The sequence below is a fragment of the Neovison vison genome, chromosome 1 (assembly GCF_020171115.1).
Source record: "Neovison vison isolate M4711 chromosome 1, ASM_NN_V1, whole genome shotgun sequence".
Classification (NCBI taxonomy): Eukaryota; Metazoa; Chordata; class Mammalia; order Carnivora; family Mustelidae; genus Neogale; species Neogale vison.
This window is the reverse complement of record NC_058091.1, coordinates 79,109,509-79,126,699: the sequence shown is the minus strand read 5'-3', so window position 1 is coordinate 79,126,699 and position 17,191 is coordinate 79,109,509. Positions and strand designations below refer to the sequence as shown.

At 36.5% G+C, this 17,191-nt stretch overlaps 1 protein-coding gene across 3 annotated transcripts in view; it reads right to left on the bottom strand.

Moving 5' to 3' along the window:
* The window catches only part of TBC1D32 (TBC1 domain family member 32), a 230,443-nt gene that overhangs the window by 154,498 nt on the left and 58,754 nt on the right, over nucleotides 1-17,191 (bottom strand). For all 3 annotated transcript variants that reach the window (XM_044249741.1, XM_044249731.1, XM_044249751.1), the window contains exons 17-18: nucleotides 10,807-11,008; nucleotides 10,158-10,240 (exon numbers count right to left, since the gene is read on the bottom strand). In XM_044249741.1, coding sequence (XP_044105676.1) covers nucleotides 10,158-10,240; nucleotides 10,807-11,008 — 285 coding nt within the window. The remainder of the gene's footprint in view (nucleotides 1-10,157; nucleotides 10,241-10,806; nucleotides 11,009-17,191) is intronic.

Genomic DNA, 17,191 nt, shown 5'->3' with positions numbered 1-17,191 from the left:
ATCCCTCTATACCAGTAACACAAAGCAATGGCCAAAGATATAACCATGTTTAAATAACAAATTCCACCATGGACAGAGAACAGAAATACAAAGAAATAGAACTCTACTTTTAAGGTAAATGCAGGCAACAGAAACCAAATTTATTGTTCCAGTAGGATATAAAGGACTAATGGAATTACCTCCGAGACACAAGACTAGTGCTAGACTCACTGCTTAAGACCTAAGACTGGATAAGACTAATAAAAATAATATATATTTAACTGGATTAAAATAAAATTTATATACTTAAAAAAAATACATACAGAGAAAATGTGAAAGAAGGGAGGAGCAAGATGGCAGAGAAGTAAGAGACCTAAATTTCATCTGGTCCCAGGAATTCAGCTAGATAGTTATCAAATCATTCTGAACACCTATAAACTCAACAGGAGACCATAAGAAAAGAATAGCAGCAATTCCATGAACAGAAAAGTAACCACTTTCAGGAGGGTAGGACATGCAGAGAAGTAAATCCAAGGTGATATATGGGAAGACAGACCACAGGGGGAGGCAGTAGCTAAGCGGGGAGTGGAATTGTTGCTGGGACACTGTGGTCTCGGGATCCTAAAGGTCACACAAAGACCATGGGTGCCTAAGTGTGGTAGAGTTCTCAAGTATCAGAGTGGGGAAGCCGGCTGCAAAGACAGAGCCAAGTAATGGGCTCTCAGCTTGGGGATGCCTTAAACTGTGATCGGCACAACAGCTGGGCCACTACTATTCGAGCAGGGATGCAACAAGCGGCAGATCTAGGGAGAGTCCCCTTCCTCCCTGAGGAGGATCAGCATAGGAGCACACCACAGAATTTGCTTGGTTTGGAAACTCCAAACTGTGGCATGTGCCAGAGACAGAAATGCTTGGTCACAGGCCAGGTGAGCACACAGTGAGGTGGGAGATCAAGGAGACAGGAATGACTGATTGCTTCTCTCAAAGGGTTTGGCAAGGAGTAGGGCCCAAGTTCTTGTCTCCTCCAGGGCCAGAGATAATAGTAAAACTTACAAGTCTCAGAGACAAAGAGAAAATCCTGAAAGCCCCTCAGGACAAGAAGTCTGCAACCTATAATGGTAGAAACATTAGATTGACAGCTGGGCCAGTGATAGGGAGGCCACTATTTTCATTCTCATCCTCCAAAGCTATACAGAAAGCTTTCTGGAAACAGAAGCTACCAAGAGCAACCCCAAGCAGATTACTCAGCCTGGCCCCTACCAAGGGCAGTGCAATTTCACCTCGGGCAGACATTTAGAATCAATGCAACAGGCCCCTCCCCAGAAAATCAGCAAGAAAATGCAGCCAAGACCAAGTTTACTCACCAATGACAACTGCAAAACTTCAGCACTAGGGGAATACAGAATATAGAATTCATGGCTTTTTTCCTATGATCCTTTAGTCTTTTGAAGTTAATTTTTTTAATTTTATTTTATCTTTTTCTTGGTTTCATTTTTCTTCTTTCCTTTTTCAACCAATATCTTACCAATTCCTTTTTTTAAATCTTTTTAATTTTTCATTGTTACAATCATATTTTATTTCTTTACTGTATTTAACCTTATTTTTTGTATATACATAAGTTTTTCTTGTTTTAAGGATTTGGGATACAGTTTCCTCTAACAGACCAAAATATACCTTAAATCTAGTGTATGGATTTGTTCAAGTTTCCCAGCTGATCACATTCTCTCTTATTTTTAAATTTTTTTTGTTCCTTTTTCAACCAACTTATTTTATCAATTCCTTTTCTAAAATCTTTTTAAATTTTCATCTTTATAGCAATATTCCATCCCTTCATCATCTCTCCCCTTATTTTTTGTTTATATAGATGTTTTTCTTTCTTTAAACTTTTGGGAGGCATTTTTTTCTAACAGAGTAACATATGCCCCAAATCTAGTGTGGCTCCATTCTATTCCCCAGTATGATCATATTCTTTTTTTTTTTTTCTTTTCCTTTCTTTCTGCCCCGATTTTGGGTCTCTTGTTTACTGTGTATTTTTCTGGGGCTGTTGTTACCCTTTTAGCATTTTATCTCTCATTTATCTATTCTTCTTTGGAGAAAGTGACAAAATGAAAAATCTCACCTCAAAAAAATAAATAGAATAAGAGGCAGGACCAACTGGCAGGGACCTAATCAATATGGATATTAATAAGATGTAGGAACTAGAGTTCATAATGACAATTATAAAGATAATAGTTGGGCTTGAAAAAAGCATAAAAGATACTAAAGAATCCCCTTCTGAAGATATAAAAGAACTAAAATCTAACCAAGTTGAAACTAAAAAGGCTATTAGCGACATGCAATAAAAAATGGAGGCACTAACTGCTAGGATAAATGAGGCGAAGAGAGAATTAGGGATACAGAACAACAAATGATGGAGAATAGAAGCTGAGATAAAAGAGAAGTGGATCATGAGGGGAGACTCGAGAGATAAGTGACACCATAAAACAAAACAGTATTAGAATAATTGGGATCCAAGAAGAAGAAGAGAGGGGGCAGAAGGAATACTAGAGCAAATTATAGTGGAAAACTTCCCTAATTTGGGGAAGGAAGCAGACATCAAAACCCAAGAGGCCAGAGAACCCCTCTCAAAATCAATAAAAATAGATCAACACCCCGTCATATAATAGTAAAACTTAAAAGTCTCAGAGACAAAGAGAAAATCCTAAAAGCCCCTCAGGACAAGAAGTCTGCAACCTACAATGGTAGAAACATTAGATTGACAGCAGTCCACAGACACCTGGTAGGCCAGAAAGAACCACATGATATATTCAGGGCACTAAATGAGAAAAATATGCATCCAAGAATACTATATCCAGCTAGGCTGATTATAGTAGGAGAGAAAAAAAGAGAACAAAAATGGGGAGAGAAAAAAAGCTTCCAAGACCAAAAAAAAAAAAAACTAAAAACTAAAAACAAAAAACCTAAAAGATTTGCAAACACCAAGTCAGACCTATACAGCCCTATAGGAAATACTGAAAGGGGTCCTCTAAACAAAGAGAGAGCTCAAAAGTAACACAGATCATAAAGGGACAGAGATAATATACACTAACAGTCACCTTACAGGGAATACAAGGGCACTAAATTCATATATTTCTATAGTTACCCTGAATGTAAATGGGATAAATGTCCCAATCAAAAGACACAGGGTATCAGATTGGATTAAAAAACAAGACCCATCAATACACTATCTGCAAGAGACTCATTTTGGACCCAAAGACACCTCAGGATTGAAAGTGAGGGGGTCGTAAACCATTTACCACACTAATGGACATCAAAAGAAAGATGGGGTAGCAATCCTTATATCAGACATGTTAGATTTTAAACCAAAACTATAGTAAGAGATGAGGAAGAACACTATTATCATATTTAAGGAGTTTTACAATTTTAAGATCTTACAATTTTAAATATCTATGCCCCTAACATGGGAGTAGCCAATTATATAAGCCAGTTAATAACAAAATCAAAGAAACACATCAACAATAATAAAATAATACTAGGGGAATTTAACACCCCCTCACTGAAATAGAGACAGATCATCTAAGCAAAAGATCGACAAGGAAATAAGGCTTTAAATGACACATTGGACCAGATGGAAGTCACAGATATATTCAGAACATTCCATCTCAAAGCTACAGAATACACATCCTTCGCTAGTGTACATGGAAAATTCTCCAGAACAGATCACATCCTGGGTCACAAATCAGGTCTCAACTGGTACCAAAACATTGGGATCATTCCCTGAATATTTTTGGACCACAATGCTTTCAAACTAGAACATAAACACAAGAGGAAAATTGGAAAGAATTCAAATAAATGGAGGACAAAGAGCATCCTACTAAAGAATGAATGGGTCAACCAGGAAATTAAAGAAGAATTTTTTAAAAATTCACGGAAACAAATGAAAATGCAAACACAACTGTCCAAAATCTTTGGGATGCAGCAAAGGCAATCCTAAGAGGAAAATATATAGCAATACAAGCCTTTCTCAAGATAAAAGCCTTTCTCAAGAAACAAGAAAATATACAGCAATACAAGCCTTTCTCAAGAAACAAGAAACAAGAAACAAAAAATTGTGTCTCAATTACACAACCTAACTCTGCACCTAAAGAAGCTGGAGAAAGAACAACAAATAAAGCCTAACCCCAGCAGGACAAGAGAAATAATAAAGATTGAGGCAGATATCAATGAAATGGAAACCAAAAGAATAGTAGAACAGATCAACGAAAGTAGGAACTGGTTCTTTGAGAGAATTAATAAGACTGATAAACCCATGGCCAGACTTATCAAAAAGAAAAGGACCCAAGTTGTCAAAATCATGAATGAAAGAGGAAAGATCACAACCAACACTAAAGAAATACAAACAATAATAAAAACATATTATGACCAACTATATGCCAGCGTATTCGACAATATGAAAGAAATGAATGCATTCCTAAGGACATACAAACTACCAAAACTGAATCAGGAAGAAATAGAAAACCTGAACAAACCCAAAACCAGTAAGGAAATTGAAGAAGTCTTTAAAAATCTCCCAAGAAACAAGAGCTCAGGGCCAGATGGCTTCCCAGGGGAATTCTAACAAACATTTAAAGAAGAATTAATACCTATTTTCTCTTGAAACTGTTCCAAAAAAACAGAAATGGAAGGAAAACTTCCAAACTTATTTTATGAGGCCTACATGACCTTAATCCCAAAACCAGACAAAGACCCCATCAAAAAGGAGAATTACAGATCAATATCCCTGATGAACACAGATGCAAAAATTCTCACCAAAATACTAGCCAATAGGATCCAACAGTACATTAAAAGGATTACTCATCACAACCAAATGGGATTTATTCCTAGGCTGCAAGGATGGTTCAACATCCACAAATCAATCAATGTTATACAATATACTAATAAAAGAAAGGACAAGAACCATATGATACCCTCAATAGATGCTGAGAAAACATTTGACGAAGTATAGCACTCTTTCTTGATGAAAGAGTGTAGGGATAGTGGGTACGTACCTTAATATCACAAAAGCCATCTATGAAAAGCCTAAGCAAATATCACTCTCAATGGGGAAAAACAGAGATTTTCCCCTAAGGTCAGGAACACGGTGGGAATGTCCACTTTCACCACTGCTATTCAACATAGTACTAGAAATCCTAGCCTCAGCAATCACACAACAAAAAGAAAAAAAGGCATCCAAATCAGCAAAGAAGTCAAACTCTCACTCTTTGTAGATGATATGATACTTTACATGGAAAATCCAAAAGACTCCACTCTAAAACACTAGAACACATACAGGAATTCAGAAATTCAGTAAAGTATTATATAAAATTATATAAATATAAAATCAATGCAAAGAAATCAGTTCTATTTCTATACAACAACAAAACAGAAAAAAGAGAAATTAAGGAGTCAATTTCATTTACAACTGCACCCAAAACTGTAATATACCTAGGAATAAATCTAACCAAAGAGGCAAAGAATCTGTAGTCAGAAAACTATAGAATAATCATGAAAGAAATTGAGGAAGACACAAAGAAATGGGAAAACGTTCCATGTTCATGGATTGGAAGAATAAATATTGTGACAATGTCCATGCTACCTAGAGCAATCTACATGTTTAATGCAATCCCTACCAAAATACCATCAACTTTTTTCAAGGAAATGGAACAAATAATCTTAAAATTTAAATAGAACCAGAAAAGACCCCCAAATATCCAGAAGAATGTTGAAAAAGAAAACCAAAGCTGGCAGCATCACAATTCTAGACTTCAAGTTTTATTACAAAGCTGTCACCATCAAAACAGTATGGTACTGGCACAAAAACAGACACACAGATCAATGGAACAGACTAGAGAGCCCAGAAATGGACCATCAAATCTATGGTAAACCAAACTTCAACAAAGCAGTAAAGAATGTCCAATGGAAAAAAAACAGTCTCTTCAACAAATGATGTTGCAGAAATTGGGACAGCCACATGCAGAAGAATGAAACTGGACCACTTCCTTATACCACGCACAAAAACAGACTCAAAGTGAATGAAAGACCTGAACATGAGACAGGGATTCATCAAAATCCTTGAGGAGAACACAGGCAACAACCTCTTTGACCTCAGCTCCAACAACTTTTTCCTAGACACATCGCTAAAGACAAGGGAAGCAAGGGCAAAAATGAACAACTGGGACTTCATCAAGATAAAAAGCTTTTGCACAGAAAAGGAAACAATCAACAAAACCAAAAGACAACTGACAGAATGGGAGAAGACATTTGCAAATGACATATCAGATAAAGGACTAGTATCCAAAGTATCCAAATCTATAAGGAACTTATCAAACTCAACAGCCAAAGAACAAAAAATCCAATCAAGAAATGGGAAGAGGACATGAACAGACATTTCTGCAAAGAAGACATCCAAATGACCAAAGGACACATGAAAAATTGGTCAACATCTCTTGGCATCAAGGGAATACAAATCAAGACCTCAATGAGATACCACCAATCAGAATAGCTAAAATTAACAAGTCAGGAAACGACAGGTGTGACAAGGATACAGAGAAAAGGGAAGAGAAAGGGAACCCTCCTACACTGTTGGTAGGAATGCAAGCTAGTGTGCCCACTCTGGAAAATAATATGGAGGTTTCTCAAAAAGTTGAAAATAGAACTACCCTATAACCCAGTAATTGCACTATTGGGTATTTACCCCAAATATACAAAGGTAGTGATATGAAGTGGCACATGCACCCCAATGTTTATAGCAGCAATGTCTACAATAGTCAATCTATGGAAAGAGCCTAGATGTCCATCAACAGATAACAGATGAATGGATAAAGAAGATGTGAGGAATTTGAGAAAAAAGAGGATCACAGGGAAAGGGAGGGGAAAATGAAACAAGATGAAACCAGAGAGGGAGACAAACCATTAGAGACTCTTAATCTCCAGAAACAAATTGAGGGTTGCTGGAGTGGAGGAGGGCAGGAGGGATGGGGTGGCTGGGTGATGGGACACTGGGGAGGGTATGTGCTATGGTGAGCACTGTGAATTATATAAAATTGATGAATCACAGACCTATACCCTTGAAACAAGTAATATATGTTAATTAAAATAAAATAAAATAGTATTACATATAATGAAATGCTTCTGTATGTATAACACAGGCTCTAAAAGTGGGGCTTTGGCAAGCCATAAGCCTAGGGCAACAGGAAGCCACAGACAGAGCCTTATTTCTAGAAATGAGCACATGATCAATTTATTTTTTAGTTCTTTAGTTCTATCTGTGATATTTACATCATCACTGACAGGAGCCTCAAAATTCCAACACAATATTTATTTAAAATATGACCATAAAAAGAAAAAAAAACATTAAACTAGACAGGAAGAAATGAACAGAAAAACTTAAGTAGGGAGAAACAGTAAGGGAAGAGGGGAAAAGTAGGGAAGGAAACAAACAAAAAAAGATTCTCTTAATTCCACTACTAGGTATTTACCCAAAAAACAGAAAAACACTAATTTAAAAAGATGTATACCCTATGTTTATAGCAGCATTATTTACAATAGCTAAACACAAAAGCAGTTAAAGTGTCTATCATTAGACGAAAGAAGAGTAGTATGTATATAAGTGTGCATGTGTGTGGTGTGTGTGTATATATATGTGTGTGCACACACACACACCTAATGGAATAGTACTTAGCCATACAAGAGAATGAAATCATGTTATTTTCAATAACATGGATGGAGCTACAAAATACAATGCTAAGTGAAATATGACAAATACCACGTAATTTTGCTCATATGTGGAATTTAAGAAACAAAACAAATGAAAAAGGACAAACCAAAAAGCAGACTCTTAACTCTAGAGAACAAACAGATGGTTACCAGAGGGGAGGTGGGTGGGGTGATGGATGAAATAGCTGAAGGGATTTAAGAGTACACTTACCATGATGAGTACTGAGTAATGTATGGAACTGGTAAATCACTATACCTTAAACTAATAGAACACTCACTATATGTTAATTAAACTGGAATTTTTTTTTTCAAAGGAAAAGAAACATATTAGGAATCTGCTATGTACTGGCATTAGGATACTCTAGTTAACTAACACAGATGGTTTTACACTCAAGTTTAACCAAATTATGAAGGAACAAATAATGTCTATGTCATACTGACTTCTCAATTAACACAAAAGAACAGGAGACATTCAACTCTATGAGCTAACTAAACTCTGATGATGAAAATGAAATTAATAATTCTGACTCTATATATTATCAAAAACTCTATAAAATCTTTTATTTCTAAGACTTATTTTGAGAGATTCTGATTTTGAGAGTTCTAAGACATATTTTGAGAGATCCTCCCTTTCCCCCAGAATCAAGTTTCTACACGAAGCACATTCCCCAGTTTAACACTGCTTGGCCCTCCTAATCATTAACTCATCCCCTAGAAGGGACTCAGGAGATTTGTGGAATAACCTCAGAATGCCTAGCTAAGCAATGACTCTCTCTCAGTCTACTTGTTTGTGATCCAGCTACCTGGAGGAAACACACATTCTGCTCTGTTCTACTATGTAGTTAAGTTTGATCTTTGTAAGCTCTGCTTTAGAGGGAAGCCTACAGCTGTACACGGCCAATGTGACAGAAGGGTAATCTAATTCTTGAGATTTTAGGAACCCTCTGTTATTCAGTGTTTTGATTCGTTTGACTTCTTTATCATTATTACTCTGTTCACAACTCGGGAGGGAAGGAGTGGCATATAATTTATTAGCTCCTTCACATTTAAACTTCAGAATCTAAAAATATCACTGAGAGTAAAATGTATTAACTACATTAATCATGTTCCCTCTTCTAGCCTATTGACCATATTATTTCTTCCATCTGAAATAATGTTCAGTATTTAGTCAATTAGCATCTATTCTCTTTAACTTCTATGGAAAGTGGAGTTCTTATGGAAAGATTTCCCCACAACTTCTTATGGAAAGATTCCCCCACAAGGTGCCTCCCAATGGATCCCACATGGCCCCACAATATAAATTTAGCATACTATATTGCCATGTTGTATTTATTTATTCTACATGACACAGTAAGTTCGTAAGGCATACAGGTATCCCCAAGAAGTGAAAGCACTTGGTCCAATATATAGTGGAATGAATTAGAAAATGAATGCATAAATAAAATGAAAAATGACAAATCATAGAAGATTTCAAAGAGAGCAGATCTGGGGTGCCCAGGTGGCTAAGTCAGTTAAGCGGCTGCCTTAGCCTCAGATCACGGTCTCAGGTCTTGTCATGGAGCCCACGTCAGGCTCCCTGCTTAGTGGGGAGTCTGCTTCTCCCTCTGCCACCCCCACCACCCATCCCCATTTCTCTGTTCTCTCTCTCTCTCAAATACATAAATAAAATCTTTTTTAAAAAAGAAAAGAAAAGAAAACATCTAACAATTACCTCAAAAATTGCAGAAATGTTCTCCTCTCCTCTCTCCCACACACATACGAAATGGCAATGGTTTTAATTTTGTGACAACTATCAGTAAAAATTTTAGCTGATTTTTACAGAAGAATTAACTATTTGTTAAACCATTATATTGTTAAGGAAATGAAAAAGACTTTTTGTTTAACTTCTTTAAACTATATCTACCTGAAATGCTATTTTTAAATTTTTCTTAAGAATATCCCTTGGGGCGCCTGGGTGGCTCAGTGGGTTAAAACCTCTGCCTTCAGCTCAGGCCATGATCCCAGGGTCCTGGGATCTAGCCCCACATCGGGCTTTCTGCTCAGCAGCGAGCCTGCTTTCTCCTCTCTCTCTCTCTGCCTGCCTCTCTGCCCACTTGTGATTTCTGTCAAATAAATAAATTAAAATCTTTAAAAAAAAAAAAAAAAGAATATCCCTTAAAGCAAGTATTGTAAGTAATGCTAGATATAAGGTACAAGTATGACATGATCTTTAAAGTTCCCCCACATGTAATTTTCCTTAATCCTATACATATACATTTTCCTTCCTGTATTTTTTTTTTTTAGTTTTTATTTCAATCCAATTAATTAACATACTCTGTGATATTAGTTTCAGGTGCATTTTTGCTACACTATTCAATTACATTCTCATTTAAATTATTTCAGCAAATGTAGAAAAACAGGTAAGTTTAGTCAATTGTGCTTACATGTTTTGGGATTCCTGGTTTACCGAAGAAACAGAATCCAAACCCTTTACTGGAGTAGGAATTCTTTCTGATAGCAAACTTGTCTAAAATACAACAGATTACATTATTTTTTATTGACAGCATTATTCATAAGATCTCATGATACATTTTTACAGTTGATCCTTAATATAATTAAAATTAAATTACCTTCAAATTTTAAGTTATTTGGTTTTTAATTATATATCATCTAAAATTATTTTTAAATGAAGTATATAAATGTGGGGAAAAAAGGCTTAGTACTGAAACATACTACATTTGACTCTTGCTACATTATAATCTCCAGTGTCCATAACAAAGCCCCAGCTGTCTGTAAAAATCGCTCAGAAATAGCTTCCAAAAAAGATTATCAGTTTATACAAAGATAATTATCTAATGTCTCTCCTACCACGAGAAAAGACTTTGAAGTGCTCAGTTTGGTCCTAGAACTTTGCCCTCATAGGAAATGAGGTGAAGTCATCCTGTACCAAATTAAAAAGCATTATGTTCCCTAGAGTACTGTGATGCTAAGAAAATCATATTTGCCCCAGTAAAAGATTAAAACTACATTACAATAGTGACTATATTTGAAATAAAGATTTGCAGAGAGGAAAAAAAGTTTGAAATTTCTTACCTTCTTCCATGCCTTTGCTATAGACTCATGCAAACAATAAGGAATTAACACCTGTAAGCCTTCACATGTACCATATATTTGACGACACACAGAAATAAAAGCTCCTTTAACCACAGGCAACATTTCCGATCCAGAAAAAATAGAAATATCTTCATCAAGAAGTTTTTTCGAAAATTGGGCAATTATATGAGCACCTGTAGGGCTAAAACACGACAGACTAAAAGTGATTCCAAGGTTATAAATCAACCTCTTAAAGTACTACCAAAAAGTCTAGCCATATCACAAACTTTGCATTTGCTTGGCTCCTCTTTAGTTTTCTAGCTGTTCTATAACATGTCAACATTCCCGTTCCAACACATGTACAGATAACTGTCTAATAAGGAGAGCAGTTTCAGGAGACAAGAGGAAGGAATACACAGATTGAAAAAAGCAAAATTATACACTTAAAAAGCTATAGACATCATGGGCCCAGGGCCATATGTAACTTCACTTGATTGTAGTAAAAACATAATTCTGAGCTCCCACGTCATTAATAGGACGTAGCTCCTTTATTTCAGAGGCTGGGACACTTTAACAGTAATAATAAGAAAATCATAGTAAATACTTAATATTCCAGGCATTGTTCTAAGTATTTTAGATGTATTAACTCATTTGATCCTTACACTAACCCTATGAAGTAGATATATTCTTCATTTTTTAAATAGGTAATATAGTTAAAGCTTACAGGAGTTCAATAACTTTAAAAATATCATATAGCTAATAAGAAGTGGCGCCTGGACTCAAACCCAGCGTATCTAGCTCCAGAGCAGCACACGTTACAGTCAGCTGCGGATAGGACAGGATTCTGACTCTCCATGTACCTCCACCCATCTTTCAAAGTTCCTACATTTTACCAGTCTTGTTTTATCTATTCCCTGACCTTTGCCTCTACCCACCTCTACTGGAATATTATAGGTTAAATGTCAAACAGTGATTAAGGTTTCTATGTTACACGCTAATACCCCAACTAACAAAACTATAATTTTAATATTATCTGATAATTCACCTATATCAAGATTCTCCTGATTAGGTACTCCTTATAACATATTTGTATAAATGAAAATTCAAACAAGTTTCACAGAGTACATTAAGTTACTGTGACCATTTAGGCCCCCTATTTTCTTTCATAACCATGCCATTAATTTGGAGAAGTGACATATTTTTCCTATCCATTCTTTATTTGCATAATTGCTTCACCATGCTGTCACTTAATGTGTTCCTCTACTTTTCCATATTTCCATAATTGATAATTATATCTAGAGGTTTAAAGTTCAATTTCTTTTTCTTGGCCGAACAACTTCATAACTGGTTGCTATTGTGTACCTCCTACTGCATCACTTCATTAGATACAGATCTGGTTGTCCCATTTTTTTTTTTTTTTTGGTTGTCCCATGTTTAATAGTACTAAAAAATCAACTGGTCAGATGGTATGAGCCTGAACTCTCCAGTGGGAAGTTCTCCCTACATCAAGCCTTTCACCTAATGGTTTTAGCACCAATTCATGATAACTTCCTAAATCAACTATTTCATTAGGAGTTACCAAATGATGATTTTTAATTTTTTCTATAAAGAACTTTATCCTCAGTAACTTAAGAGTTATATTAAATACAGTTTGTACAGGGGCACCTGGGTGGCATAATCAGTTGTGTCCAACTTTTGGTTTTAGCTCAGGTCAGGAGATGGAGCCCTGCATTGTGCTCCAAGCTCAGCACAGACTCAGCCTGAGATTCTCTCTCACTCTCTCTGCTCCTCCCACTCATACTCATGCTTGCACACTCATTGTAATCAACAAAAAATCTTTAAAAAAAAATAGAGTTTGACAGGAAATTGAAAAAAAGAATCTGAACATTTCTAATCAATTTGAAAAATGATGAGTCGGTGTCTTCACAACCTTAATGGATAACTGACAATGTTGTTTTCTTTTTTTAATTTTAGTGTATTTTTAAAATTATTTTTGTATGCTTTATGTATGTCAATCATTAAAGTCTTTTTTTTTTTCCTTTAAGATTTATTTATTTATTTGACAGAGAGAGACACAGCAAAAGAGAGAACACAGGAAGGGGGAGTGCGAGAGGAAGAAGCAGACTTCCTGCCAAGCGGGGAGCCCAATGCAGGGCTCAATCCCAGGACTCTGGAATCATGATCTGAGCCGAAGACTGAGCCACGCAGGTGCCCCTGAAGTCATTATTTTTTAAGGATTTTATTGATTTATTTGACAGACAGAGATCACAAGAAGGCAGAGAGGCAGGCAGAGAGAGAGGGAAGCAGGCTCCCTGCTGAGCAGAGAGCCTAATGCGGGACTCGATCCCAGGACCCTGAGATCATGACCTGAGCCAAAGGCAGAGGCTTAACCCTCTGAGCCACCCAGGCGCAGTAAAGTCATTTTTTTAATCCTCAAATTATCCACCTTAAACCAGTAGGAGGCCCCTTCTGGTAGCCTGGGGGTACTTTTGATCATATGTCTTTAGTCTTAGATAATTTCTTTACTTTCTAGAATGGTAAGATATCTCGGGATCACCTTGCATATTTCCCAGCCCAATCCAGAAACAACTACCTTCAAGGATCCCTTCATCCTCTTGCAAGATAAAACAACAATAACAAAAATTTAGATATTTAGAGACCACAACCTGGGTGCCAACTCATTGCTAAGGGGTTGTCATTATTTGTAGGTCTCTTCAGTGGTACTTCTGAGAAAAGCACAAGAAAAATAAATTAATACTTATATTTCCATTATGAATTTAAAATTCAAGTTTAATTCTTTAATTCTCTATTCTAATTCCTTATGATGCTCATTATTTATTTGCTTTATTTTAGAGTATGTTCATAATAGTTTCAAAACATACTGATAACAGTTTAAGATTACTTTAAGAATTTTTTCTTTCAACCTTATGATGTATCCCACTAGAAATGTTCAAATCAGGTCACTTGAGGTAATTCTTTCCACTGCATGGGTAGGTCACTAACTTGTTTGGTGGTTAAATTCAATTATTCCTATTTGTCTGAATTTCTTTGAAATGCGAATTTTTCTTTTTTTATTTAACTATTACATTTAGCATGTAAAACAGCTACATGATTCTGAAGTCAAATTTAAGTACAATGGAGGTATAACCCATATATCTTCCATCTCAACTTCCCTATCCACATGTTCTTCTCTCTTCCTCTAAAACTTCCTTTTCAGTTTACCCTTTTACCACTCCTTTTGAAAAATATCAGTATTTTATTTATTCATATTCCCTTCCATTATATAAAAGGTAGCATTCTGAAACATCCTTTAGTGTTTCATTTGTTCACTTGGATATCCTGAAGATAACTCCACAGCAATACATATAAAAATTCCATGTTCCCATTGCACAGCTGCTAAGTGCTCCTTTGTGCAAACACAATTTAATCAATCAGCCTCTCATTATTGGAAATTTGAGATGATTCCTGTCTTTTACCAATATAAATAATTAATCAGAAACAACCATAGCACAATGGTGATTCCAAGAAAACTGATAGTTAATGTCTTATCTGTTTAATGTAATCTGTCCAATCTGTTCAAGGTAAGGGAAACTAATGAATCATTGAAAACATCAAAAACTAATAATGTACTATAAGTTGGCTAACTGAACATAATAAAAATTTTTTTAAATTTTTTAAAAATTAAAAACAGAAATACTAATAATTGGGGGAAAATTCACTAGATAACTGCATATCTATATAGCAAAAAAAAAAAAAACCCACTGAAATAGGGAAGTGATAAACAATAAAAAGAAACCTTAAAACTCAGAACACAAAATTAGTCTTCTTCATTTACAAAAGAATTGTTATCTATATAGAAAAAGACTTCCAGTTTGAATATGGTAGATTGACATATGTTCACATCTACAGCCTCCTGACATACTAAAATGCAAAAATAAAGGGAATTTTCAGAAGGCTTTTACGGTTGTCAAGGAAAAAAGAAAGGATGTGACAGTAACAATGTTTTGGAATCTAGAAAGTAGAAAGAAAGAAGTAACTCAGAACCTGGAAAAACTGAATGATCAGCCACAATATAGAAAACACAACACAATTTATTTCACAGAACCTCTCAAAAAAGTCCAATTGGTGGTAGCAACTATCTCTGGAATTAGGGGTAGACATGGGACTGAAAATAGAAGAGCTGACACCTAAAAGTCAACTTAAAAAGAAGTCTGACAAGCCTCCCTTCCACATTCCATGTAGCCACCCCATTGTATCTTTTGGAAAGTAGGCAAAGATCAAGAACAGTTTAGAGTACCACAGGGTTAAATCAAAACTTATACGGTAAAACTTGAAAACCATTTTCTCCACTCAGTCATCTTTTTCTGCTAGGCTTTTACTCTCTGTAGACAGCTAGCTATAGGAGCCTTCTCTATGGAATCTGACAAGAACAAAGACTACAGAGGCCGATATGAGAGGTTCCCCAAACAAATCCATGACAAAATTCTCTGACAGCAAAGGCCACAAGTAATGTGGTCCCACAGTTTTCCCACAGTAATGAGGTTCCTACACAGTTTTCAAACAGCTATTTACCAACTTCTAAGTATCTGAAGAAATCTCTCATCTAAAATCTGAAGTTAAGAAAACAAATAGAAAAATCAATGTGGAAGGAAAAAAGAAAATGAAAAATGAGAACTTTGTATCTTCATGGTTGTAAAAGAATTTAAACTCATGAAACAAGAAAGAATAAGATAGTAGACTAAGAATGTTCTCTTATAGAAAAAATATAACTTAAGAAATGCAAATCTCAATCTTAATCTAAGGGCTAGAAAATAAAGCTGAGGAAATTTCTTAGATGGTAAGAAACTTAAAAAGCAAGCTCCTAGAGGGGGTGATCCAAGGTAGTGGTAGGAAAAGTCCTCCTCCCATCAACACACCCAATCTACACCTACCTAAGATCATTTCCCTATGCAGAGAGATCTAAAAACTAAATGAACTGATTCTCACAACAAAGGATAAAAGGATCATACCAAAACAGGAGAAGTAGAGACAGTCTCCCAAAAAACACCCATTCATGACATGGCAACACACAAGAAGGGATCTCACCACACAGATGCATCTCCCAGAGGAGAAAAAGGTTGGTCCCCCACATTGGGGACCCCACTCTTAAAATGTACACCAGAGAAATAAACCCACAGAACACCTGGCTTGAAAAAAACAAAAAAACTAACACCAGGGAGTCTAAAAGTGCTATAAAGAAACAGACTCCCCTCTTAAAGGGATTGTGGTCTCCTCCAAGACCTAGCAAGGAAACAGTAGTCTGGAAAGGCCCCTAGACTGTATGTAAGAGACTCATTTGCTAATGTGGGGGCACTGGCCAGAGGGGCAGAAGACAGAGACAAATGAGGATGGTAGATGCCACAGATGCACTCTGCACGTGGCCTACTAGCAGGGCTACCACCACCTTGCTGGTACAGCAGGCATGAGCTTTTGTGGTACTTGCTGAATCCAGGTGGAGAGTTGCAGTACTCCCCAACTTCCCAGCTGGAACATGAGCATGAACTGTCAGGCCAGTCTCCTATTCCCATCCTAAAGCCAGAATACAGACAAGGCACTCTCCTGTTCCATTACAGAAGCCCATGGAAACATACATTCAAGATATTTTCCTGTTGTCTTTCTAAAGCAGCGAAGTGTGCCCTGTTCTCTACACCTTCTAACTGTCTTGCTCAAGCCAGCAGATGAACACAATCCACACTCCTTGATTATCCGGCCCTGATGGCCAATAGGGCTGACTCTCCAGAGCTCCACCAGATTATAACAACTGGAAAGACTTTTCTTGGCAGGCCATCAATCCCAGGGCCCTGCACAAACAGCAAACTGAAACAATCCCAGTCTTCTGGGAAAAAGGCCCATTTACTCAGCCTATAGCTCTAACCTTAGGAACAAACTTCAGGTTTCCCACAATCAAGAGGCTAAGGAGGCACTCCAAGGGAACAAAAGCAGGGAAACACCATCCTCACACACCCCTTTGGCCTCACTACAGCTGAATAAGACTTCCCAGAGAAGATCATATACATCACCTGGAACTCAGATTTTTGTGACTCACACTCAGGGAAAATCTCCATATCTGACCTGGAGGCCAGCAATGATTACAAATGTGACCTCAGAGGACTAAATATATTTGCACACTTTCAAAGCTGGCCTGAGGGTCTGGCTTTTAATCAGACTGAAACTGGGTGCTATGATCCCCTTCAATCATGGATAGGCCTTGAAAAGCCCTCAAAAAGGGGGCATATTTATAATAAACCAGACAACTGAGATAATCACAAAGGTCTGAAAGACAACCAAGAGCCAGGACAACATTGAACAAGCGATCCATCACCTATTCAAGGCTACTGTTTGAAGA